Source organism: Dipodomys ordii, unplaced genomic scaffold (genome assembly GCF_000151885.1).
Source record: "Dipodomys ordii isolate 6190 unplaced genomic scaffold, Dord_2.0 Scaffold96, whole genome shotgun sequence".
In the NCBI taxonomy this organism is placed as follows: Eukaryota; Metazoa; Chordata; class Mammalia; order Rodentia; family Heteromyidae; genus Dipodomys; species Dipodomys ordii.
In genome coordinates, this window is record NW_012267312.1 from 5,238,688 (window position 1) to 5,265,842 (window position 27,155).

Below are 27,155 nucleotides of genomic sequence, written 5' to 3' on the forward strand. Positions count from 1 at the left end.
CTGTGTGACTTTTTTCTCCAATTAGCCACCAAAAAGCTGGTAGTGAAGCTGTGGCTCAAGTGGTAGAGTGCTGGCCTTAAGCTGTAAGCTGAAGGAGCTCAAGGACATCACCCAGACCCAGAATTCAGTCCCAGGACTGGAAAAAAAAATAAAGATTTATAAAGACTACTAGTATGCTGGGTAAATAACATATTCAGAAAGAGCAAAATATAAAAATATCAAAAATAGACTGAAACAATAAGTTCCATTTCTCAGAATTGAAACATTTATCTCATATCTAGAAACATAGTAAAATCAAAGACTGTTAAGCACAAGAGCAAATTCTAAAACTTTCTAGAGACAAATTATATGTCCTACAAATAAACAAGCATCCCATTTATCAGCTTTCTATGGTAACAGTGTACAAGAAGATGAAGGAGAAAATACTCTCAAAGTATTGAAGGAAAATTATTTTAAATCTAGACTTTTATACACACAGTGGTCAAAATATTGTTGAAAATCTTAAGCACATTTCCCATGTAAATACCTTGGAAATCTGGGGGAAGAAAAAGAACCTAGGTACGTGTGAGTCATGCTCTTTCTATAAAGCAAGTACTGTTAGGAAAGAGTCTCAGTCTTCCTCTCCAGCCCTATCTACTCCCTTAATGGTACAATTCAGATTAATTAGAGGGGAAAAGAGAACGATCTAGAGAAAGATCATAGCTGATTTTTACATATACATTAAAGAAATTGGTCTTCCAGGTGAAAAAAAACTTATAGGTAAGAAATAAACCAAACATCTGATTTCTCCTATTTTCTTAGAACTCCTTCGAAGAGATTGAAGAAGGTGTTGATGACAGAGCATCGTCCCAGTTTTCTGCAAACACCCACAGTCTGGCAAGTGGCCTATCAACTGTAAGCAGCTGTCTGACACAAACAGAAATGATCTTCTTTCTAATGTCTATTTTCTGTGCATTTCCATAGGAGATATAAGCATTCTTGAGGAAATATGTGATGAGTACACAGCACCTGTAGGTTCCTGATTACCCTGTGCCTATAGTAATCATTGGATCTAATGTTATGTGGCCTCTTTCTAAGGCTCTGATTCCTTTCTTTTCCATGGTTCTCACCCAGATTTTCCCATCTCATCCTTTTCATTTTATAAAGAAGCAGAAGAGAAGAGTTTGAAGATTCCCAACATCATAAAATAATAAAATGTGAATTGTCCTCATATTATTGATGATTACATGTTGTATATATATATATATTGAATTATCAAATTATATGCCCAGAAATATGTACAATTGTGTGATTTTTAAAAATATATCTTCCTGGCTGGGTGCCAGTGGCTCACACTTGCAATCCTCCTGTAACTCAGGAGGTTGAGATCTGAGGATTGTGGTTCAAAGCCAGTCTAGGCAGGAAAGTCTGTAAGACTTGATCTCCAGCTAACCACCAAGATGACAGAAGTAGCTGAAGTGAGATGTAGCTGAAGTGAGAGCACACTAGCCTTGAGCATAAAAGCTCAGAGGCAGCACCCAGGCCCTGTGTGCAAGCCCCAGGACTGGCACATACATAGATAGATACATATATACATACATACACTTCCTTTCCTAGTTTGGTCCCAGTAAGCTCAAGCCTATAATTAAGTTCTCTGCACATAACTTTTCCTGACAGCATTCTCACAACTCTAACTGCTTTCCACACTGCTGCCAGTCATTTTCCTAAAACTTATCCCCACTGAGGTTTTTCTTCTGTTCAGAAATTACACAGCTCTCACTGCCTGCACAATTAACAGCTTTCTTTTTGAATTACTACATATGTAAAATATGAAGGGTTTTTCATTGTGATATTTCCTGTTATGCTTTGAACAGTATACTTTGAACAAATTTACTCTCTTCACCATGTTCCTGTTACTCTTTCCCCCTTATTCATTCGGTACTTGTTGAGCTTCAATATTCTATGTATGCATACAATATACAATATACATATATATGTATACCCATACATATATATACACATTTATAGATGTGTGTATGTATGTATGTGTGTGTGTGTGTGTGTATGTGTGAAGATCCTTCAATCCTCTTCACTCCTCAGTATTCCCTCATTTGTTCCTCCCCTCTCTTCCTGGTCCCTTTTAGACAGTCCCCCTTTACATTCATGCCCCAATTATCTTGACTGTTGTCATCATTTTAGGTCTGTACTCCACAAATGAATGAAAACATGCAATATTTGGCCTTTTGAGTTCTCTCACTCATGATGATCTCTACTTCCATCCATTTCCCTGCAAATGACATAATTATATTTTTCTTTATGATGGAGTAGTATTCCATAGTATATGTATGAAATAGTTTCCATGTTCATCCATCAGTTTTGGAGCACCTTGGCTGATTCTACAAGATGGGCTTTGACAAAGGTACCAAAAACCTACACTGGAGAAAAGCCAGCCTCTTCAACAAACACTGCTGGAAAAACTGGGTCTATACATGCAGGAGGCTGAAACAAGACCACCACCTCTCACCCTCTAAGCCTGTACAAAAATCAAAACAGATCAAAGATCTTAATATAATACCTGAAACTGAAACTGCTACAGGAAAACAAGGAAAACTCTGAAAGAGATTTCCTGCTTTAATGTTCAAGGTTTTCTTTGAGAGGAAGGCTCTAGGAGCCCTGTGTACTCATATTTATCTGTGTCTATATGTCTGTTGCTTTGCTTCTCTAACATCTATTGCTCTAATTCCCTTTTTCCTTTTGGTCTTTGGGTGATTTCCTTAAAGAATTCTCAAGCAGTCTCTGACAGGAAGTGGACCTACCTAAATGTGCCTGATGCTGATTCAGACACTGTGAGTTTTCAGCCTTACTTTTTCCATTTTTCAACTATACTTCACAAATCTTGCAGATATGGACATATGATTTAAGTAGGCATTGCATCTACCATTCATCTGTTTCTGAATGCTGTATAGCTAGCCAGAAGTTCTCTTTTGAAAAGGTTAATGAGTTTGTTAGAAGTCAAGTATTTCAGCTCACTACACATGGAAATCAGAGTGCTAGTCAGGAAACACATGATCCAAAAGGATTACCTATCAACAAAAACCTTTTGCTTAAACATCTCCATTCTGAGTCACAGACTTGGCTTGGTTAAGAGCAAAATGTTTGGTTAATAGTAAACTTTCCATAGCTGCCTTCAATTTTCCAAAGCCTCATTTTTCTGTGGGTTCTTATATATGCTTCTATCCTTGGGGTCCCCTTGCTTATAGAGGGCCTACTCAATGATGTGGCTACAAAAGAATGTAGTGAAGACACGACTTAGTCACTTAATGAGGTAGTGAGATGTGATTAGGAGGGCTTCTAACTAGAAACCTGGGACTAACAACTTATGTCTAGACATTCCCAATGATTTCTATAAGCCAGAGTTTTCTTTGGTGTATTGTAAGGGGTTGGTTCTTAGTACTCAAAGCTTCGTTCATAGACCACCTGAGATAACCTGAGATAGAGATTTCAAACTTTTCTCAGGGTACAGAGCCCCTTGACTCTCTGTAATTCTTTCATGGTGTTCTAAGGCCCAAAATAACAATTGACTAGTCAATTATTAAGCCATTAGGTCTAAACAACATAATAATAATAACTATTTGTATCCTAATCACTTAATATAGCCATTTGAAAAAGAATGCAGGTAGATTGAAAAAAATGCATTGAATTCTTTAATAGCCTCGATTACTTACTAATAGAACATATATGCTGTTGAATAGTATAGTTTCTCAAATCTTAGAACCTAGTTGGATATCATCACTTTCATTCTCTGTTGTATATTGACTTTCTTTTGAGACAGGTTATTTCTGTGTAGCCCAGGTGACCTGGAACTCAAAACCCTCCTTCCTCAGTTGCTCAAGTGCTGGGTTTATAGTTTATACCAGCACACCCAGCCTTTACATTGATTTTTATGGAATATTTGCTTTATGTTCTTTTTATTTGTTGCAGAAACTGCCAAAAGCTCCGATTCACACAAATAGAAATTCATTAACAAAAGAACAAAATATTATTTAATGAGGACATTTTGACCATTAAAATAACTCCTACTTAGATTTTGCATGATATTTGATAGACATTGCTGTGTTTGTGTTTCCCTTTAAACTTAAAATATTCTGTGGTGCTTCTATAAATTTTCTGTGGAGCTCTGGTCATGCTATTTGGAAACTTTGAATCTAGGTATTGATTGAAAAAACAAAGTCTCAGACCCTTCCCTAGACTTACTCATCAATCAGAAACTTCATTTTTAAATGATCCCCAGGTAATTTATGTGCAATTCAAGTGTGGAAAAACACTGTTAAAAGCCACCTACTAAACATGAAAATTGTGTTGCTTTATTTTAGGAATAAGTAACCCAATTAGGTTACTTACTGGCTCCCTTTGAATGAAATTTCCAATTAATTTTGGAATCCTTAGTTTGCTCTTGCTTATGCCTTAAGCTTCAAAAGATATGAGCCATGTCACCCACCTCCTATTTGTTGAACAGCCTCTATTTTAAGCAATGTGAGGGGAAATGGCTTTTGCCAAATATTTTATGCATGGTTTTCACACACACACACACACACACACACACACACACACACACACTCATACACACTCATACACACTCATACATAGTCTTCTTTAAGACTAATGAAACTACTATATCACTAGTGAAATCTTCCCATGATCTTTACAAATATCAGTGGTCTTAGCCAGGTGCTGGTGGCTCATGCTTGTAATCCTAGCTACTCAGGGTGCTGAGATCTGAGGATCATGGTTTAAAGCCAGCCCAGGCAAGAAAGTCTGTGAAACTCTTAGCCCCAATTAACCACCAGAAAGCTGAAAGTAGAGCTGTGGCTCAAAATGGTAGTGCACTAGCCTTGAGCAAAAATGCTTAGAGAGAGCACCCAACCCCTGAAGTGGTCTTTTGTGAAAGCCATGTTAGTAAGACAGAGAATTTTTGTTTCTAGTGCTACAGAATGATTTTCTTATAATTAATTTAATTAAAATATATCCCATATACTGAATTCCAGTGACTTATACCTATAAACCTTGCTACTTGGAAGGCTGAAAGTGGAAGGACCATCTATGGGTCGAGGCCAGAATAGACAAAAATGTTTGCAATACACCTTCTCAACCCTTAGCTGGGCCTGGTGGCTCACCTTTATCTTCCTAAGCTACATGGGAGGCAGGGACTAGGAGGATTGTGATTTTAAGTCAGCCCAAGAAAAAAAATCCACAAAAACTCTTATCTCAAGAGTGTGGGCAACTGGATGTGATGGCACACATCTGTAATCCCAGCAATAACATGAAGCCTAAAATAGGCATTGTGGTACAGATATGCACCTGTACAAAGAGCAGGACCATGTCTCAAAAAAAAAAAGTAACAGAAAACGGCGCTGGAGGCTTGGATAGAGTGCCTTCTTATCAGCTGTGAGACTAAGTTCAAATCCCAGTATTGAGAACCAATGTTATTAGTGTCTTGACAAAAGCTTAATTTGTTCTGGCACATTTAAAACTTTGGAATTTTTTATTTCATTGATTCGAGGGAGTATGTCTTTATTATTTAGGGTTACATTTTGTGGATCAATATTTCAAAGGATTTCAAAGCCATGGTCTATGTAGCCACACAGTTACTTAGTTTGGGTATCAAAGCAGCTGTGGGATATGATGTTCTTTTTCTTGCCTTTGTTAAAACTACAGCTTGTGGTTCCTTGTGGGAGTCATGGAAAGAAACCAGGAGGCTTTTGCTAGTGCAGAATATGAGATGAGTTTTTCTTGGTCTTGACCATTGTATTTTAGACTTTGAAGTAGATTGAACTAATATAAAAGTAGAAAGTGGCAAGGATGGAGAGAAGTGGTATTAGAAACCTTTCATGAGGGGCTGGGAAGGTGGCTCAGTGGTAGAGCACTTGCCTTGCATGCCTGAGGCCCTGGGTTTGATTCCTCAGCACCACATAAGCAAAAAGAAAAAAGCCAGAAGTGGTGCTGTGGCTCAAATGGTAGAGCGCTAGCCTTGAGCTGAAGAGCTGAGGGACAGTGCCCAGGCCCAGAGTTCAGGCCCCACGACTGACCCCCCCCAAAAAAAAAGAAAGAAACCTTTCATGATTATTCATTAAAAGAAATGAATAAACAAAGGGTTTTACAAACCCCATAAGATAAAGCTTTTTCTATCAACAAGTTTCCTGCCTTCTTTACTAATAATACTGGATTGGCTCAAGTTTTATTTGCCACCAACAAAACAGGTCACATACTTTTTCTTCACCTTAGGTATTCCTGCTCGTTATAAAGAACAGGAATTATAACTGAACCAAGGTGATGGATTCTATGGAGAAAAAGAAAAAGAAACCTTAGAATAACACTGGAAACCTTCTTTTTACCTTGTTTATTTCAGACCAGCCTTAACAGCATGATGAGTGTTTACAGTGAAACAGGAGACTATGGTAATGTGAAGGTCAGTGGTGAAATCCTTCTCCACATCAGCTACTGCTACAAAACTGGCGGGCTCTACATTTTTGTCAAGAATTGCAGAAATCTGGCCATAGGAGATGAAAAGAAACAGAGGACAGATGCGTAAGCATGAAGCATGTTCCTCAGACTATTTCAAGCACTGTCTGCTTTGTGTGTGCATTTCTTTTTCAGAAGTGCCATAGCATCCCACTCAATTTGGAACATCAGGAATTGACTGTCACTTTCCTCCTATACCACATTTGTAAATGTTCTCTGAAATTCATTGCTATATACCAATACAATCATTGTACTTCTACAATGGTTGTATCCTTGGTTACCTGATTTGTAAAAGACCATTACTCAACATGATTCCCAACTCACAAAGCTGTAGTTCACACAGATGCAGGGTCTTGAAGTATTGGGCTGCCATGTTGGCACATCAAGGATATACAAGAGTATCATGATGATTTCTGTTCTGGGAAATCTTCCAGATTAAATTGCCAAGTTGTTTTCCAATTGAATAATTCAAAAAGGTGATTATGAAGCTCTGGAGATTCTAGGCATCAGCTTGGGAGTGCAAGTATGGACCATAGCATGTTGGGTGGGAGCTATAACTGCCAGCTTCAATGGTTCACTAGAAAGACTCACAGGATTCTGCCTTCAGCTATCATCAAAGAATGGAAGAGACACATGGGATAAAGTGCTGAAGAAACTAGATTCAAGCTTTCCAGGGTCCTCTCCCAATAGAGCTACACAGGATGTACTTAATTCCTATGAAATGTTATCTACAAGAGGACCTTATTGGAGACACACATGATTATATGCCAAATTTTCAGGCTCCCTGAAGGAAAACACATGTTTAGCATAAGCTGTATTGTTTTGTATGAACAGTATAGACACAATGTGCTACTTTTTTCAGTTCTGAGATTGGTAAGCCATTGCTAACAAGATTGACTAAAGAATGGCAACCTCAGTCTTTCTATGTTAACTTTTTCTGCACAATAGAGGACCTATGTCCAAGAACAATGAATAGATTCTAACTACAGCTATACTCGTCTCCTCAACCTAATTTCAGAGATTCCCCAAGACAGATATAATTGTTTTGACCAGCATGAAAAGAGATAGCTAAAAAAAAAAAAACAGCAGATGTGTTTCAGAACTCTAGTAGCATCTTGTCTATTTCAGTCCTATAAATTTCATTTATTTTTGCTGGTCCTTGGCCTCGAACCCTTTGCCTGAGTGCTGTCTTTGGGCTTTTTTTCTCAAGGCTAGCACTCTAACACTTGAGCTATAGCACCACTTCTGACTTTTTCTGTGATTAATTGGAGATAAGAGTATCATGGATGTTCCTGCCCACCCTGGCTTCAAATCACAATCCTGAGATCTCAGCTTCCTGAGGAGCTAGGATTACAAGCATGAGCCACCAGTGCCCAGCTTCAATTCTATAAATTTCTAAGTCAGCAATGATGCTATTGCTGAAAGAAGCTGCTGAGAGAGTTCAAACCACGACATTGGACAGAATTACTGCTATGACTTCAAGTTGTCACTTTCTATTTCTTCTTTTTCTTTACAATTTTCTTTTTTTCCTACTCATTATGATTGCACTCCACTCCCTGACATCAGAAGGACTGACTAGGAATAGAAAAGCATTGACCCATAGGGGGAAAACAAAGGAAGAGGTAACAATGCTTGCTACAAAATGTACTCATTACCTCATATAACTGTAACCCCTCTGTACAGTATTTTTACAGTAATATATATAATATATTATATTATTTATAATATAATATATATAAAGAAAGGCATTGAACCAGAAAAGTTTATGAGCCCATTGACAATGTATTAGACCATATTTATGGAGAAGCATAGGATGTCAGCTTCTTGTATATGTCAATTAATTTAATCCACACGGTGCCATGAGTCAGATGTAGAGTTTATATCAGTTTTACATATAGCATGGAAAAGTTAAATTATTGAGCTCATCGAAACCAGAGGCATGGGGTGATCCAAAACAAATTGCCTTGACTCTAGCATCAGCACACTGTACCATTATACTGTTTCTCTCTTGTGGAAGACCCAAACTTAGATAGACATCATTCACTTTGGTCTCCTCGCTTTTACTCATTGATCCATTTGCTTTTTTCTCCATTGAAATCCTTGAATATTTCTTGAAAAGTGTATGCATCCAAGTAATTACTTTTATTCTTTATTACCAACAGTTATGTCAAGTCATACCTTCTTCCAGACAAGTCTCGAAACAATAAGCGCAAGACCAAAATCAGATCAGGCACCAATCCAGAATTCAATGAAACACTGAAGGTAAATATGTAGTTGCATAATAATTCATATAATATTGATCATAATCTCATTGGTTTAAAATTAACTACAGTTAATAATTTATTTGCATGTCAATGATTATATGTATTTTAGAAAATTGGAATTTGAATGTTACTGGCTTTCCTAGCAGGTTTTGTTTTGTTTTGTTTTTTTGCTAGGGACTGAACATAGGGTTTTATGCAGGTTAGAAAAGCACTGTACCACTGAGATATGCCCCTAGCTCTTTCTTAAAAATTTTTGGAAAAGATTTCTTTTTAAAAATGGAAGCTACACTTACTTTTCTGCTGCTTCTCACATTGCCCCTTAAGTAGAAATGATTCAGCAAAATTGCATCTGAGCTAGTACATCTTGTTCCAGCATATTTCACCTTTTAGGGACATTGCTTTCTCCAACAACCCCTTAAATTAAGCTTCCCACAACTTTTACTTTAACATTGTAGGTCACATTGTACACATCTATTGCTTTACTAGTACAGCATGGGTCTGTCAGGCTTCGTATTAGGTTTTCAGATTTTGGATAAATTTAAGGGTGCAGTTAATGAACAGTGGAGATGCAGGATCAGATCTAATAAATTGCAGTGAAAATATTCTACATAAAATACAACCCAGACCTCAGTCCTAAATTTTATGTCTTTTGTTTGCCAGTCCTGGGACTTGAACTCTGGGCCTAGGCACTGTACTTGAACTACTTTTGCTCAAGGACACTCTACCACTTGAACCATAGCACCACTTCCAGCTTTTTGTGTGATTAATTGGAGATAAAATTCTCACAGATTTTTCCTGCTCAGGCTGGCTTCAAACTGTGATCCTTAGATCTTAGCCTCCTGAGTAGGTAGGGTTATAGGTGTGAGTCAGTGCCTGGCAAAATTTTATATTTCTAATGGTCTTCCTTTCATGCAACAATCCCTTTCCTTACCATGAACAAATCTTCCCTGATAAGAAAGATCTAGGGAGAATGGAATATATTCCAATCAAAGGAAAATGTATAGGTTTATGCCTAAAATTATGGATTCAAAGTCACCATAGAGGGGAGGTTGATGATGGCAAAAAGGCACAAGTCTACATGCATAAGTGGAAGCAAACTGGAGCTAATATTAAGATAAATAAATACAGTCAGAGGATGAAGGCAGTGATTATAACAGATTAACAAAGATGAGCCCAAGCAGAACAGATAAAGCCAAGGGTGGAATAAATCTAGGGAGCAGAGAGCCAGAGTTAATCACAATAGTGATAGAAAGGACAGGAATAGACACAAATAAATCCGAGATCAGAAATCAGTTCATCTGATCTAAAGCTTGCAGCTCACATTTGTAATTTTAGATACTTAGGAGGCTGACAGCAGAGGTCATGATTTGATGCAAGCTCAGGCAGCAAAGTTCCAGAGACTAATCTCGAAAATAATTAGCAAGAATCTGGCTAAAGGCATGGCTCAAAAAGTAGTAGAATGCCAGTCATAAGCAAGGAAGGGTGAGTGAGTGCAATACCCCGAGTTTAAGCCCCTGGTCATAGCAAAAAGAAAGAAAAAGGTATCAGTCTGAAGTATAGCCAGATACTGTTTGTATAGTAGAAGGAACAACAGAAAGAGGAGGAAGATGAGCAAGAGATGAATTAGAAGAACAAGAGATGACAGAGAAGTTAGATATTTATTATATTAAGTCTTGAACTAAAAAGTAGGTATGAAAAATGTAGGCAAATGAAGTAAAATGGAAAGAAGAGAAATTTCATCATCTTTTATATTCTATCTGGAGTTTATTGCCCTCACTCTCAAATAATTTATTTATACATCTTCCATCACTAAGTCTGATATAGAATTACTTTATGAAACAGAACTTCTATTATAGCAGAAATAAGGAAAATCTTTTCTTTGAGTTCGTTTTGTTCTTACTGATATAGATAATCTCTAAGTGCCTGGATTTGGAGAGAGCCTTCTTTGTGGTATGTAATTTTGTAAACTTTATTTTCAGTATACCATCAGCCACACCCAGCTGGAAACAAGAACTCTGCAGCTCTCAGTCTGGCACTATGATCGTTTTGGACGTAATTGCTTCCTCGGAGAGGTGGAGATTCCTTTTGATTCATGGAACTTCGAAAATCCAAGCGATGAATGGTTTGTGCTTCAACCCAAGGTAGGAGATACTCCCATAGTTGTTTATGCAATTAGGTAAGTTTGAGCAAAATTGATGTGATAAGCGTGAAGAATCTGAAAGCTTATAAAGTTAAAGTGACAATCTACAAAGATTAGTAGAGCAACATTTGGAGTAATACTTTATGAATATTATGAATTCATGATTTAGGAAAGCTCTTATCAATAAAGACTGTAGAGCACAAGCTATATAATCACACATTTTATTAATTTTATTATGTAATATATTTCCTATGTGAAGGTCCCCAAAGATAACCAAAAAGAAACATTATATAGACCCTATTTAAATAAGAAACTCTTAACCAGCTATGATAGTACATATCTATAATCGCATATACTTGGGAGGTGGAAATAGGAGAATCAGTATTTGAAGACAATCAGGGCAAAAGTTAGTGAAACTCTGTCTCAGAAACAATCCAAACATGATGGCATATGCCTGTAATTCTAACTACTCAGAGGCAGAGGTAGGAGGATCAAGGACTGAGAATGGCTTATGTGAAAGTTCAGGATCTTATTTGAAAAACACTAAAAGTAAAAGGACTAGGAGTATGATTCAAATTGTACAGCATTTCTGTTCAATCCCAGTACCATCAAGAAAACCAATAAAAAGTCTTCCTTTTCATATAACTAAAACAAACCTATAACCAACCTCAAAATATTATCTCTGTTTCTTATTCTCTACAATTTGAACCATAAACAGGAGGAGTAGGGTCACTTGAGGAAGTGACCTGTAGCCAAAGTATCTGGTCTTGACATTCCTGCTTTTGAGATTCCCAGGCCAGGCTTTGGTTAGAAAAACAAGCTTAGAGTTTGTTTTATAAATTAAATGTCACTGTAATGTGATATTTAACCAAAGACTAACAATGCCTTTGATTCACTCTAAACAGCTACATTTACTTTTATATTTACAGTACTTTTTGGAAGTCAAAATTTGCAGTCAGAAGAGACTGTTCTTTATGTACAGAGAACCAAAAAAATTATAATCAACACAGTAGACTCTAATAACTTTCTTGGCTCAGTCTTGGCTTTATAACTGCCTATATGACATTGATCAGATTAACTTAATTTTCTTAGCTGTGATGTGCTCATTTGTAATATTCACATCATATATATCTTATGTAAGGGTTGAATATACATTTTTATGTAGGCTTGTCAATATTCTGTCAAGCACAGTGCTGTTAGCCAGCAGCTTAATCTAGGTTCTCAAATCTTATCAAGGCTTTGGAATCTCTTGGCTCTCTTCTATTTGTTGGCTTTATTTTCAGTTTTCTCATTGTTCTCTATAGCACTAACAGCTACACTGACTCCAAGCCTCTCATCTTTGTACCTCACTGTTCAGAAAAGGATAAAGTTTCTCATCCAACATTCAAAGCTATGCTTTTTTGTTTGTTTTTGTTTCTTTTTTATTTTTTAAATCTTTAGTTCATAAAGGGATGATGATTCAATATATGAATTTATGAGTACAATACAGCTCAATGAATATCATCTCTTTCATCATTCTTCTCCATCTCTCCCAATTCCACCTATCTCCTCAGATTACCCAGTTCTATTTGCACATATGTGCATAGAATATTATGACTTCATTTGCCCATCCTTTCTCTTTGCTACTCAAGTGATAGAGTACCAGCCTTGAGCAAAAAAAAACTAAGGCACAGCTCCCAGGTCCTGAGTTCAAGCCCAGTACCAGCACAAGAGGAAAGAAGAAGGGAAAGGAGGAAAAAGAGGGGGACAAGGAGGAGGAATATAAATAGGAGGAGGATAGGAAGGAAGGAGAAGGAAGGAAGGAAGGAAGGAAGGAAGGAAGGAAGGAAGGAAGGAAGGAAGGAGGGAGGGAGGGTGGGAGGGAGGAAAGGAAGGAAGGAAGGAAGGCAGGCAAGAACAGAGGGAGGGAGGGAGAGAAGAAGTAGCAAAAAAAAAGAAGTAGCAGCAACAGTAAAGTCATGCTTTGAGCCTGGTTCTCCTAATTATTTGCCTATCTTTGGCTAATGACTGGCTAGAGAGAAATGAGGCATTGGCTGGTTTAAAATCTTATCTTTAAATTAGACTTCCTCAAAAAATCCAGGTCCTGAACTACTAAAGAGAAAACTAAGGGATAGTGAACAGCAAAAAAACAAGTGATGCTCTCTATGGCATCATCAATAGCACCAAATGTTCTCATTCAGGGCGATAACAAACCTGTGGGTTAACTAACAATCATTATTCGCGTCCCATTTTATAGATGAGCAAACTAAAAATATAATTTACTGGTGGGGTTGTGGTTGTTGACATGAGATTTGATGTAAGTAACTCACAGAAAATCTTTAGAAAGTACATATGAGCTATATGTTAAAATGACAAGAAGGGGCAACATTGTTCATAAAGAAATGTAACTTCTTGCCCTGTGCTGCCAACATGGTGTTCAAGCGTTTCATGGAGGTTGGCCTGGCGGCCTATGTCTCCTTCAGGCCTCAATGCCGGAAAGCTTGTGGCAATTGTAGACGTTATTGATCAGAACAGGGCATTGGTTGATGGATCATGCACTGGAGTAAGGAGAACAGGCCATGCCTTTCAAATGCAAAGCCTGGAAGATGGCAGATATCAATACAAAAAGGTCAGCCACCGGATGTACCAAAAAGATTGGAGCCAGAAGAAGGAAAGTCAAGATGACATCCTTTGATCGCTGCAAAGTCATGAAGGCTAAGAAAATAAGGAGTAGTCTCATCAAGAATGAAGTGAAGAAACGTCAGAGAGTGACTCTCTTGAAAGCTTCTCCCAAAAACACCCCTGTTGCCAAGGCTGCCACTGCATCTTTGGCAACGGTGGCAGTGGCTACTAAAGGTAAAGGTTGAGCCAAAAAGGACGCTACTGCTCATGAGGCCAAGAAACCTCTGGGCCAGAAGGCCACGGCCTAGAAAACCACCTGCCAGAAAGTGGTGGAGCCTCCTAAAGCTCAGAAGGGTCAAAAACTCCAGCCCCAAAGTCGGCCACTCCTAAAGCACTCAGCAAGAAAGCTTAAGAGGCTGTTAATAAGGAATAAAGTTTCTTTTTGACATGTTGAAAAAAAGAGAAATGTACTCTTGCTGGCTTCAAACTACAGTCCTTAGTTTGCAGCTTCCTGAGTAGCTAGGATTACAGGTGTGAGCCACTAGTGCTTGGCCCAGTAAAGTGTATTTTTAAACAGCAGAGGAGTCCACAATAGCACAACATTGTACTCACTGACACCAAATATATTAAATATTTTTTTCATTCACCATTAAGTCTCTTGGAATTGAAAGAAAAAATTCCCCCTAAAAGATAAAGCGTGGCTCAATGGCAGATCATCTGCCTTGAGCCAGAAAGCTAAAGGAGGGCTGAGGCTCTGAGTTCAACTCTCCCAAACAAAAACAACAGAAGATAACAGTTAGGTGATTAGCAAAGTAGTCGTTTCGTATCAGTTTCATGCTTTGCATTTTAAAAATGAGCATCATTTCCCACTTTCCCTCCCCCACCCCCGCATCCCCTTCCCCCCAGGTTGTAAAGTTCATTTCCAACATAGTGCCTTGTATAACTAGTGCATTGATTCACCCTCTGTCCTTTGTGATTCCCCTCCCCATCACCAAATGAGATAAACTTATATTCTAGACAAAGGCTACCAAAATAAAAAACAGTGACAGCAGGGGATAAACTAAAGAAAAAATGAAAGAAAAAGAAATAACTGTAAACAGTACTCTGAAATAAAACACCTCTTTTTTCCATATCTTGGAGTTCCTTTAGATTAGCATCACTTTATGTGGTACATAGTTATTAGACTATTTTGATCCTCTGCTAGGATTATCTTAGACATATACTAATTATTAAAAATAAGGGAAACCATGGAGCTTATGTTTCTTTGGGCCTGGCTTACTTCACTTAATATGATTTTTTTCTAAGTCTTTCCATTTCCTTACGAATGGGGCAATGTCATTCTTTCTGATGAAAGCATAGAATTCCATTGTGTATATATACCATATTTTCTTGATCTATTCATCTACACTGAGGGGCAAATCAATGTTCCACAAGAATTGTACGCATTTCTTTATTTATGTAACTGTACCCCCTCTGTTCATTACCTTTACAATAAAATTTTAAAAATGAAAAAAATAATAAATTAAAAATGAGCATCATTGCTAGAAAAATCCCCAGACATCAGATGACGGATGACACACATGAAAGACAATTAGCATGCATCTTAGTAGTATATAAAATTAATTTGTCATGAAGTTAATGTTAAAGAAACAGACTCTTTGAACAATCAGTTCGGAAGGAAAATCATACTTCCTGTCAGTTTTCTGTAAATGATTGAAAGACTTCTCTGGGATGCTATCTAAAGTCTGTCCAAAGCATCCTTTGTGCTTAGGGACCAGTAGGGTTTTTTCCCATGATAATTCTCTCCACATTGCCACAGAGGAAGAAGTAGCTCTGGGCCTCTATGAATCTGCTAACGACAAAAGTTGTCTTGTGCTTACTGTATGAAACACCACAGTTCTCTGCCTGAGCATTTTAGATTCCTCACCCTTCCGAGTTTTCCTCAACAGCTTCAATTAAGATTCTCTTTAGAAGCCTACCTCAAGCTACTTGCCCACGTGGACATACAGCCATAAAGCCCTGGAAGTCTTTGTACCCCAAGAGTCACAAGACAATCCTTAGTCAATAACAGAGGATTACACAAGCTGGCCTCTTTTATTGAGAAAGAGAAAAAAATTAAGGTGTTATTTATCCTCAGAGCCAGATCAGACTGAAGCTGCCTCCTATGGAAACTTATCCAAGGTCATGCTCTTCCCTATCTTTCTTCTCTCACCCTTTTCAGTTGTCTCCCTGAAAGCGCTTTCCTAACAAATAATTTCCTTAGGAATCCTCTCCAAGAGTCTGGTGAATGCAGACTGTGAAACAGACGTTAATGTCTCTCATCTTTGTCACCATCCTCTGTGAAGCTTGCTGTAACAAATATGGAGTAAAAGAAGACTCAGACTTGCTTAGATATCATGCCCTTCAGAACTTGAGAGGGCTGATGCTAAGGCATGCTTTGCTGAGCTGCTGCCATAATCTGCTTTCTGTCACAATGACAAAAGTATCTGAGATTATGAACTTAAAAGACAAAGGTTTGTTTGGGCTCACGGTTTCAAAGGATTTAGTCTGTGGTCCATTGACCCTATTGCTTTTGGATCTATGAAGAGGCAGTATATCATGTCAGGATCACAAAATAAAAGAAACCTTTCAACCACACAGTGTTCAGGAAGCAAAAAGAAGAGACACAAAGGGCCAGCATCTCAATATCATGTCCAGCGGTGCACACCTAAAGACCTAACTTCCTCCCACTAGGCTTCATCTCTTAAAAGTTTTTACTGTTTTTCAATAGCTCCACCGGCTGGGGAGCAAGGCTTTAATACATGAGTTTTTGGGAAGTATTCCAGATCCAAATCATAGCAGCTGAGCTCTTGATGGTTGGTTGTCAGCCAGCTATGTGGAGTGTTGCTTCATTTTCAGTCTCCTGTCTCAGTCATTTCAGTGCAATAGGCACTCCATCAGCTGCTGATAGAGTATAGGCAGTCCAGGAAATTTGATGTTGCTGGTACATTATCCAGCTGAAGAGATGAAGTGTGAACTACAGGGACTGGTTTCTCTAGTAATAAGGGATTTGGATTAATAGTCCTTAAAATTCAGAAATGCTGGCATCTGTTTGCAGGAGGTATAAGCCATACTGCTATTGACTTACTCAAAAATCCTATAGTATCTAGTTTTGTTTGTGTTAGATATCACAGCAGAAGCCAGTAAGGAAGCAGGTGCAGACAGAGAAAGAATTCAAGATGTCAAATTTGAGTACTGTAAAGTACTTTCACAGTATAACTTGTATTTCACTGCCTGGCACTGGACTGTTTATTAGCTATAACTCATCATCCTTTATGAAAGGCATGGGAGGTAGATGAGAAGTGTTTGTTAGTATGAATTGCCTTTCAAGCCTTCCCAGGGGGTGCTATTATTTAAAAAAAAACAACCAAGGACCTCTGAAAATCTAACAGCAAGCTTAAGTGGTTTTCCAAGGAAACAGTGTCTTATTCTGCCTTCAAGCAGAGAGTAAATGTAAGTTCCTGTGGAATTATTACCTACCTAAATTCCTCTCTTTACTTGGCAGCTTTGGCATCGTTGTCTATGATTTATTATCCTATCTTACACTTGTAAATGCATTGGGAAGTGACTGGCTTTTGTTCCAATGACAACTAGATCTCTCTTTGCAGACAACAGAAAATACTGATTATTTCACCCCTCTGCTTAGGTCCCTTTTTTCTGCAGTACTGGGATTTAAACTCAAGGCCTCGCACCTGCTGAACAGGCACTCTACTATTTGAGCTGCAGCTCCAGCCTCATCAGATTATCTTAACAGTTTCCTGCTGCTTTGAAAGATGTTTTGATGGAAACTCGTGCCCACTCTGGCACTCACAACACTTTCGTGGTGGGGGTCCAGCCTTCGATTGCACCCCAGGATGTTGTGTTCTGCTCAGAAAAATGTGGCTCTGCGCCCACCAGCCAGTAACTCCCAGTCTTTGTAGGAAAGGGGAGCCCTTTTCTGGACTTTACACTTCCGTGGCCTGTGGAAATCCAGAAATATAAATCTAGGAATATAAGTCTTCGGGTAGAGGGGTGAGCACAGAGCCCTTGATCAATGACTGATAGGTGAAGAAGCATACCATTTCCACCTCTCTGCTTCTACTTAGGACAGTTGTGACATATAATCAGGGCTCTCCATGGGGCTAAGCAAAAGTTGTCCCTATTTGACAATATCAATTCTATTCAGTCTCACTTTTCCATTGTCTCTTGTGAAATGTTTTAACATGAATTCATGTTTTAGAGTCTCCTGGGAAACCCAGAAGAGATATTTTATTTCCATGTTACTAGCTACTGCCTCCAGGGCCACACACTCCTAATTACATCTGGCTTCCTACCAGTCCCTAAACACATTCTAGGTAGTCTCTCTCTTATTTTGCTCTTATTGCTTTCTCAACCCAAACTAATCTTTCTGTCATACCACTTCATCTGTCATACCAACTTCATCTGTCATCCTTTCGCCCATTTTTTAAGGACCAGGCAAGGGCCACATCCTTATTCCAGTTGGGAATAATCTCTGTCTTTTCACAGTAGCTTCTTTGTAGTTGTGTTAGATCAACTGTCACCTTGTGTAACACTGATGTGTGTGTGTATGTGTGTGTGTGTGTGTGTGTGTCTGTGTGTGTGTGTTTGGAATAGATGCAAACTGGACCAATCATAAGTCAATAAAATCAGACATATCATCTACATGCAAACACACTCTAATACATTTTTTTGCCACTACTGGGGCTTGAACTCCTCCACGCTTCAAGCTCTCCAGTTTCTTCTATAGCAGGTATCACTCTACCACTTGAGCCATGTCTCCACTTCCAGCTTTTGCTGGTTAATTGGAGATAAGAGTTTCAAAGAGTTTTCATCAAGGGCTAATTGTGAACCTCTATTCTCATCTCAGTTTCCTAAGCAGGTAGGGTTATAAGTTCATGTTACTGATCCTCAGCTCATTTTTTAATATTTTAATTGCTTAATACTAATTAATTTTTAATTGGCAAATAAAGCTTATGTATAGCTGGGCATTGGTGGCTCATGCCTGTAATCCTAGCTACTCAGGAGGCTGACACCTGAGGATCTCAATTCAAAGCCAGCCCAGACAGGAAAGCCCATGAGACTCTTAACTCCAATTAGCCACCAGAAAACTGGAAGTGGCACTGTGGCTCAAGTGGTAGAGCTCTCACCTTGAGATGAAGAGCTGAGGGACAGTGCCCAGACCCAGAGTTCAAGCCCCACAACCGACGAAATAAAAAAGCTTATATGTATTTTCCATGTAGTAGATGTTGTTTTGAAAGATGTATACACTGTAAAATAGCTAAATTGAGATAATTAGTATATATATCACTTCATATACCTTTTTGTGGTGAAAATACTTTCAATGAATGCCGAGGGGTGAAAATTCTGGTTCGTATAGTAGTTGCATATTTAATCATTCATACTAAACTGCTTTCCAGATTGTCTCCACCATTTTACATTCCTACCTGCAATGTTTAAGAGAACCACTTGTCCACAATGAATTTTGATTATGTAAATACCAATATTGCTTTCAAAAACCAGTGACTAGCAACCTAGTACTTTTCCCTTCTTGATTGCTTAAGAAATTACATTATAGAGAGGGAGATGTAACTTCTGAGACTATTTTCAGTGCATCTTTATTCCTGCCCCATACTCCATACTATATGTATAATGTTCAGTGATAGGTCAGTATTCAATGTCACAAAAACTCAATATCCATTGATATATGTTATGTATCTCCTTTTAAATGCCTTTTATTTTAAAAGTCTTATACAAGCCTGGTGCCAGTGGCTTGTGCCTGTAATCCTAGCTACTCAGGAGGCTAAGATCCAAGGATTACAATTCGAAGCCAGCCCAAGCACAAAGTCCATGAGACTCTTATTTCCAATTAAGTACCAAAAAAGCCAGTAGTGGGGGTATGACTCAAATGTTAGAACCTAGTCTTGAGCACAATATCTCAGGGACAGCATTCAAGCCCCAGGAGTGGCACACAAAAAAGTCATATGTTAATGTCGTGACAGGGTTTTACAGCCTTTCTTTTCTCATGCTTAAGTCATGTCTTCTTTCAGTAAGAACTAACATAGTTAAGTAGGAATTATCACATTTAAGCCATCAAATAAATATTTTATATTGAAGCATAGGTAGCAAAATACTAAGACAAATGTTCTTATTCTCTTTTAAATTTATCTATCCTTGGCCAGGGAGAGTTTGCTCCTGATGTTGGCCTTCAGTACAAAGGAGAACTGACAGTTGTTTTACGGTACATTCCTCCAGAGGAGAACATGATGTTTCCACTAAGACAACTTCAAGGTACAGAAAAATCACTACATTTGATCATCCTATTTTTACAAGTGCAACTGGGAACCAGAGATTTGTTGGACGATGCTAATTTCACACTGCATGAATGAAATGAAAAAGATTGTCATTGTCTTTTAAAGAGAGTTGTGATAAGCAAAGTACCTATGGCAAAGGGTGTGGAAATCTTACAAGGAAAAGACAAAGCTCACACTGAGTGACCAGCATAGGTAGTAAGAGTCATTTCCTGTCCGTCTAAGAAATATAGAACACTCCTCGGGCTGGGAAGGTGGCTCAGTGGTAGAGCGCTTGCCTTGCATGCCTGAGACCCTGAGTTCGATTGCTCAGCACCACATAAGCCGAAAAAAAAGCCGGAAGTGCACTGTGGCTCAAGTGGTAGAGTGCTAGCCTTGAGCTGAAGAGCTGAGGGATAGCACCCAGGCCAGAGTTCAGGCCCCACGACTGGACCCCCCCAAAAAAAAGAACACTCCTTAGAGTTGGGAGGCTGCTTGTCTGGATCTCTGTCATTCATAGTCTTGAGGAAGATCTATCGTAGAACACGGAAGAAAAAGAAAAATTCAGATGAAAGCAAATTCTCCTGCCCTTCTTCCATCAACTCCTCCGGCAGTCTCCTCCCATTCATAATTACCCTCTTCAGTGTCATGATCACCATGACAAGTAATTCTGTTTCCTGACCCCGTTTTCTCACTTCTCACTTTCTCACAAAGGGACATTGTTAAGATTAAACAGGCACGTACATATAAGATGGGACATTGTTAGGATTAAACGGGCACGTACACGTAAGATGCTTCAAACGGTACTAAATAAATAACAATGAAAGGTAGGAAGGAATTTCTTCTCACCTAAAAATATATTTTTTTGGTTGGTCATGGGGCCTGAACTCACAGTGGCCCAGGCAGCTCTCAGGATCTTCTCCATTCCTTTCCTTTATAACACCTTGTTAAAAAGCTGTGCTCTGTACAGGAGTGGTTGAAGTTTTGAATTTATTCAATGTTTTTCAACAAATATAAATAAGAAAAGCTATCCAGAAAGAATCCAATGGGACAAAAACATTTACTCTAACACAAATATTCAATTAGGTAAAGGCCTGATTCAGTCAATAAATAAATCTTTGCAGATGGTCTTTTTAAATTTTGAAGTAGAATTTCTCTTTTCCTCTATCTCTCTTTCTCTCCTCCCCCCCTCCCACCCCCCTCCTCAGCTGATACAGGAAAGAAATCCTTTAAAAAGGGGAAGAAGAAAGAGTCACCTGTAATCTCTGGAGGAATACTTGAAGTGTTCGTCAAAGAAGCAAAGAACTTAACAGCAGTGAAATCAGGAGGCACTTCTGACAGCTTTGTGAAGGGGTAATTTTGTTTCATCCTCATTTCAGATGATACTTATTGGTAGATGAAAAAGTCTGCGATCGTGAGACAGTGATCACTGTGAGCCTCCATGTTCTTCTTGTAGGAAATATACTGGGGAAGAGCTATGTTTACGTCTGAAACAATTTATCTCATACATGTAAAGCAATATGAGTGTAGAGGGAATTGCTTATTCTTAGCTTACATGGTTTCCAGCAGATCTGAGGAATTCCTATCATTCTCACCCTTAAGACCAACAAATTTTCTAAGATTCATTTCTCAAAAGAGAAAGTAAGAATTTGTATGTTTAGTGTACTTTGATTATATTTTGTAATTGTTTGGTGCTGGTAATATTCAACAACTACTGAAATACTCATACTTGCTGTTTTGCTCTCTTGGGGAAAATTGTAAAAAATGTGGTCATCAGAGCATTATTCCTGGAGGTATCCACTAGGAAGTGCTTTGGAGAGAGCTTTAGACTGCCAATTGCACATTTGTTTCCACTTTGTGGAGCAGAGAGCAGTTTCTTGAGGGAATAGTACTCTTTAATGGATATTGTTATTCACTCTAAATTACTCACCAGCAAATCTCTCTTGTGCTACTGGATATTATTCTCCTGAACTTAGGCGAACTGGGACTAGAAGGATAGTATCCATTCATTCAAACACACAATTGCACATGTATGAACCACCAAAGTACTGCACTTTTCCAAAGTAAATGAGCCATTATAGCTGACTTCATGGAGGATGTGAAGCCCACAGGAGAATTCTTTAAGTCAGACAACAGTTTTTGCCTCTCCTTAAGCCTTCTTAGAAAACTGAGGCAGGGGAAGTGGCGTGGTAGATCAATTGGTAAAGTGTTAGCTTTGAGCAAAAGTTGCTTAGGGACAGTGCCAAGGCCCAGAGTCCAAGGCCCAGCAGTGGCGAGAGAGAGAGAGAGAGAGAGAGAAACACATGAGGGAGGGTTGTAAGGAAGTAAGGAGAGGGAGAGAAAACAAGGATGAGAGGAAAATGAGTTGTACCTTTTATTTTCCCCTCTTACATGTAAATAAGGACTGAAGGTAATGTATCCAAGAAGGGTATAGAAGTATCATGATTATCAGAGGCATAGATTGTTTGTTGGTTACTCTCTCTCTCTCTCTCTCTCTCTCTCTCTCTCTCTCTCTCTCTCTCTCTCTCTCTGTCTCATGATATTTGCTTCATGGGTCATAGTAGCTCTTAGATTTTAGCTTTCCCATCCCTATTCCATCTGGTAGGTTAGTTCCCATAAGTTTCATAGAGCTACTTCTTACATCCCATTTGCCAGAATTTAGTCATATGGCTACACTGGACACAAAGGATGCTGGGTGCAGGAATACAGTCTACATTCTAAGAAATCTTGTGTCTAGTTATACTTTTTATTTTAATTTTATTGTAAAGGTGGTGTACAGAAGGGATAAAGATATACAATTCAGTTAATGAGTAATTTTTTGAACAGTGTTGCCCCCTCCCTCATCTTCTCCCACTTTTCCCCTCCTGACCCCCCTTCCCCCCAAGTTGTAAAGTTCATTTCTAACATAGTATTTAGTGAGTATTACTGTTGAATTGGCTCACCCTTTTTCCCACTATTTCTGTGATTCCCCTTCCTCTCCACAAATCAGATAAACTTATATATAAGACAAAGGGTACAGAAATCAAAAACAGTGACAAAAGGGAATATACCAAAGGTGGAAAAGAAAGAAAAAAGAAATAACAGCTAACAATGCAATAAAAAAACCTCTTGTTTCCATTTCTTGGAGTTCATTTCTATAAGCATTATTTTATATGGTCATATGTACATAGCTATTGAGCTATTGTGATCATCTCCTAAGAATAATTCTTTGTTCTTACTATGTATAGCCTCCTTTGTTCTCACTGTGTGAATGCTTAGAGTGCTATTTCCTAATCATGTCCAAGTGTGATTATTTGTCTTTTACTATCCATTGGATTAACTTGTAGATTTATAGACATATTCTAGTTATTACAAATGAGAGAAATCATGCATCCTATGTTTCTCTGGGTCTCACTTTGCTTCGCTTAATATAATTTTTTCCAACCCTTTCCATTTCCTTATGAATGGGCAACATCATTCTTTCTGATGGAAGTATAGAATTCCATTTGTGTACTTACCATATTTTCTTGATTCATTCATCCACTGAGGGGCTTATGGGCTGATTCCATATTTTAGCTATGTATGGTAAATAATGCTGCAATGGACATAGTCGTGTGGTTGTGCTGTTGGCTTTAGTATGGTCTTGTTTGTGGTCATTTGGATAAACGCCCAGGAGTGGGATTGCTGGGTCATAGGAAAGCTCTATGTGTAGTCTTTTGAGGAACCTACATACTGCTTTCCAAAGTGACTGAGCAAGTCTACATTCCCAACAGTGCAGTAGCATTCTCTTTTGGCCACATCTCTGCCAGCATCTGTTATCATTACTTTTTTTGATAATGGCCATTCTAACTGGGGTGAGGTAGAATCTCATTGTTGTTTTGATTTGCATTTTTTTATGTTGTGCCTAATTTTAAAATGGGGATCCTTGTTGTTGTTGTTGTTTTTAAAAAAAGGAACAGATAGAAGGAATATTGGGAAATAGCATGCATTCTCTACTTGAAACCTGGAATGAAATCTCACTCAATCTAATTAGCTTCTTTATAGTAAGATCGTTTGCTTGTGGCATTGGTATTACTATCTAATATAATGATTCCATAAGCAAATCTGTCAACTTCTCTAAAACATGTTCCCTGGTCAGGTACAAGGTAGCATTCATGATATACTTTGAGCCCAATACAGTGTTTTGACAACAGTACAGGTCTGTGGTTCCAATGTTTTGTTTGAGAAGAGGGAGAGAAGCTGGTGTAAGGTATGGCTATCCTAGGTATTGGTGGCTCATGCCTGTAATCCTAGCTACTCAGGAGGATGAGATCTGAAAATCATGATTTGAAGCCAGCCTGGGTAGGAAAGTCCACAAGACCCTTATCTCCAATTAACCACCAAAAAAGCTGCAAGTAGACCTATAGCTCAAATGATAGAGAGCTAACCTTGAGCAAAAAAAACCTCAGGACCCATTGCAACAATGAGATGTACACGTCGTTATGTCGAAAATGAACTTTACAACTTTGGTGGGGGGGGAGAGGGTTGGGGGGGGATGGGGGAAGATGGGATGGGAAGGGGAAACAAAGGAGGAGGCTACAATGCTTGATAAGAAATGTACTCATTATCTTGCCCATGTAATTGTAACCCCTCTGTACAGTATTTTCACAATAAAAAAAAGAGAGGGAAAGAAAACCCATATGGACAGCAACCAGGGCCTGAGTTCAGGACCCAGCACTGGCAAAAACATATATGTTTATCAATATGTTACTGTGATAGAAGGCTGGCACTCAATTCTACTGGGGAAGCAATGAGATACTGTGCAGTATTTCTTAGGATTGTCCCTTGGGTGAAGGATTCATCCACCAATTTCCAAAACTCATTGCTTGAAGAGTTGCCCTTCAATCCATTAAATCCCCAGTAATTCCAGGATTCTCCCCACATTAACTTACTCATAACCAGAAATAGTCTTTTATTGAAGGAGTCAAGACACAGTGGAAAGCCTGCTGGAAACTATTCACTCTGGCTGCCAGTCAGTTCAGAATTGGTCCATAAAAATACAAACTAGAACATCCAATAATACCTACTACCTACTACCACAGAAGGCATTTTCTTTACAAGACTGGGGAAGATGGACTGAAATAAAATTAGAAAGGAGAGAGAATGCATGTTACTATTGCGCCACCTAAAAGAAGCCATTCCACAAAATAAATCCAAATTTAAGCATATAAGAATCTGGGAGATTTGCCAGCATTGGTGTCTCATTCCTATAATCCTAACTACTCAGGAGGTTGAGATATGAGGATCGTGGTTCAAAGCCAGTCTGGGCAGGAAAGCCTGTGAGAGACTTATCTCCCTTAGCTACCAAAAGCTGGAAATGGCACTGTGGCTCAAAGTTGTTGAGTGCTATCCTTGAGCACTCTGTCCTGGGACAGTGCCCAGGCCCTGAGTTCAAGCCACAGGACAGTCTCCAAAAAAAGTTTTGAAAAAGAACCTGGGAGATGAATAAATATGCTCAAAGCACACTATATGTATGTATGAATATGTCATCATGAAAACTGCTAAATAGTAATGATAGGTGAACGAAATACCCATATCACACTTGGACACATTCATGTACACAGACACACACATCAGAAAGTATGGGAAATTCACATGACTATTCCAAGATGGCATTTTTGCCTACTGTCTCAATGATGATTTGATTGCATTTTCTCCTACAGTTACCTGCTCCCTGATGATAACAAAGCCACCAAGCATAAAACTATGGTCATAAAAAAGAGTGTTAACCCTCAATGGAACTATACATTCATGTTCAGTGGCCTGTATCCTCAGGATATAAAGAATGTTTGCCTAGAACTTACTGTCTGGGACAAGGAAGCCTTTTCTAGCAACATCTTTCTTGGAGGAGTTCGTCTGAATTCTGGAAGTGGTAAGAAACTTGGAGACTTGAGGTCTATAATCAGGCATGCTTCCTTCATGTATTGTGTACTAGATATTTATGTAGTTACATAGTTATGTAGTCAGTCATAACTGACTCCTGAAATGATCCTCTAGCTAAAAATCTGTTCATTAGCTGGACACCAGTGGCTCACTACTATAATCCTAGCTACTCAGGAGGCTGAGATCTAAGAATCACAGTTCAAAGCCAGCCCAGACAGAAAAGTCTGTGAGACTCTTATCTCTAATAAACTACTCTGAAAAACCCAGAAGAGGTGCTGTGACTCAAGTGTTAGAGTGCCAACCTTCAGTGCAAAAAGGCTCAGGGGCAGCACCTAAGCCCTGAATTCAAGCCCCAGGAACAGCCAAAAAAAAATATCTGCTCATCATAGGGGCAGCACCTAAGCCCTGAATTCAAGCCCCAGGAACAGCCAAAAAAAATCTGCTCTTTGTTAAATATACATACTAAGGGGTTGGGAAGGTGGCTCAGTGGTAGAGCGCTTGCCTTGCATGCATGAGGCCATGGGTTCAATTCCTCAGCACCACATAAGCAAACAGAAAAAAGCTGGGAGTGGTGCTGTGGCTCAAGTGGTAGAGCGCTGGCCTTGAGCTGAAGAGCTGAGGGACAGCGCCCAGGCCCAGAGTTCAGGCCCCATGACCGGACCCAAACACACACACACACACACACACACATACATACATACATACATACTAATACTACCAACTATGACTTTGTATTTTGAAGCTAGAAGTTTGGGAGGTACATTGCATTCAGTTCTTTCATAGAAAAACTTTTATACTTTCAGTGAATTATAAGCACTTTCTTGGTCCTTCATTTTTCTCAGAGAAGGACCACCAAGACAGCAACAGGCTTCTGAGAGGGAAAGGAAGATCTTCTGAGGCCAACTTTATCCTTGTCTTAATAATGTCCAATATGTACAGTTTTCATTCACACTAGTTGAATGGGAAGGAAATCAATATTTTCTCTAAAAACAAAAAGTCTTCATCCATTGTTCAGTCAGGTTAGAAATATACCACTGCTGCCACAATGCACAACTAATGCAAGATGAAATGGACAGAGGGAGCCGGGCACTGGTGGCTCACACCTATAATCCTAGCTATTCAGGAGGCTGAGATCTGAGGATCTCAGTTCAAAGCCAGCCCACACAGGAAAGTCCGTGAGACTCTTCTCTCCAATAAACCACTAGAAAACTGGAAGTGGCACTGTGGCTCAAGCGGTAGAGCACTCGCCTTGAGCTGAAGAACACAGGGACAGCACCCAAGCCCAGAGTTCAAGCCCCACGAGCAACCAAAAAGAAAAAAGAAATGGACAGAGAAAGGGTAATATAGATGAACAAATTAGCACTGGGAGAGCACATGTGATTCACTCAAATCTTATTATCTCTCAGATGCCCACCCTATAATGCT

At 38.9% G+C, this 27,155-nt stretch overlaps 1 protein-coding gene across 1 annotated transcript in view; it reads left to right on the plus strand.

Annotated features, from left to right (window-relative positions):
- Positions 1 to 27,155, plus strand: part of Sytl5 (synaptotagmin-like 5) — a 92,238-nt gene that overhangs the window by 64,523 nt on the left and 560 nt on the right. Inside the window, exons 9-16 of the mRNA XM_013026733.1 lie at positions 802 to 894; positions 2,760 to 2,825; positions 6,386 to 6,564; positions 8,661 to 8,760; positions 10,742 to 10,903; positions 19,722 to 19,830; positions 21,047 to 21,182; positions 25,511 to 25,719. Of these exons, the coding sequence (XP_012882187.1) occupies positions 802 to 894; positions 2,760 to 2,825; positions 6,386 to 6,564; positions 8,661 to 8,760; positions 10,742 to 10,903; positions 19,722 to 19,830; positions 21,047 to 21,182; positions 25,511 to 25,719 (1,054 nt within the window). The remainder of the gene's footprint in view (positions 1 to 801; positions 895 to 2,759; positions 2,826 to 6,385; positions 6,565 to 8,660; positions 8,761 to 10,741; positions 10,904 to 19,721; positions 19,831 to 21,046; positions 21,183 to 25,510; positions 25,720 to 27,155) is intronic.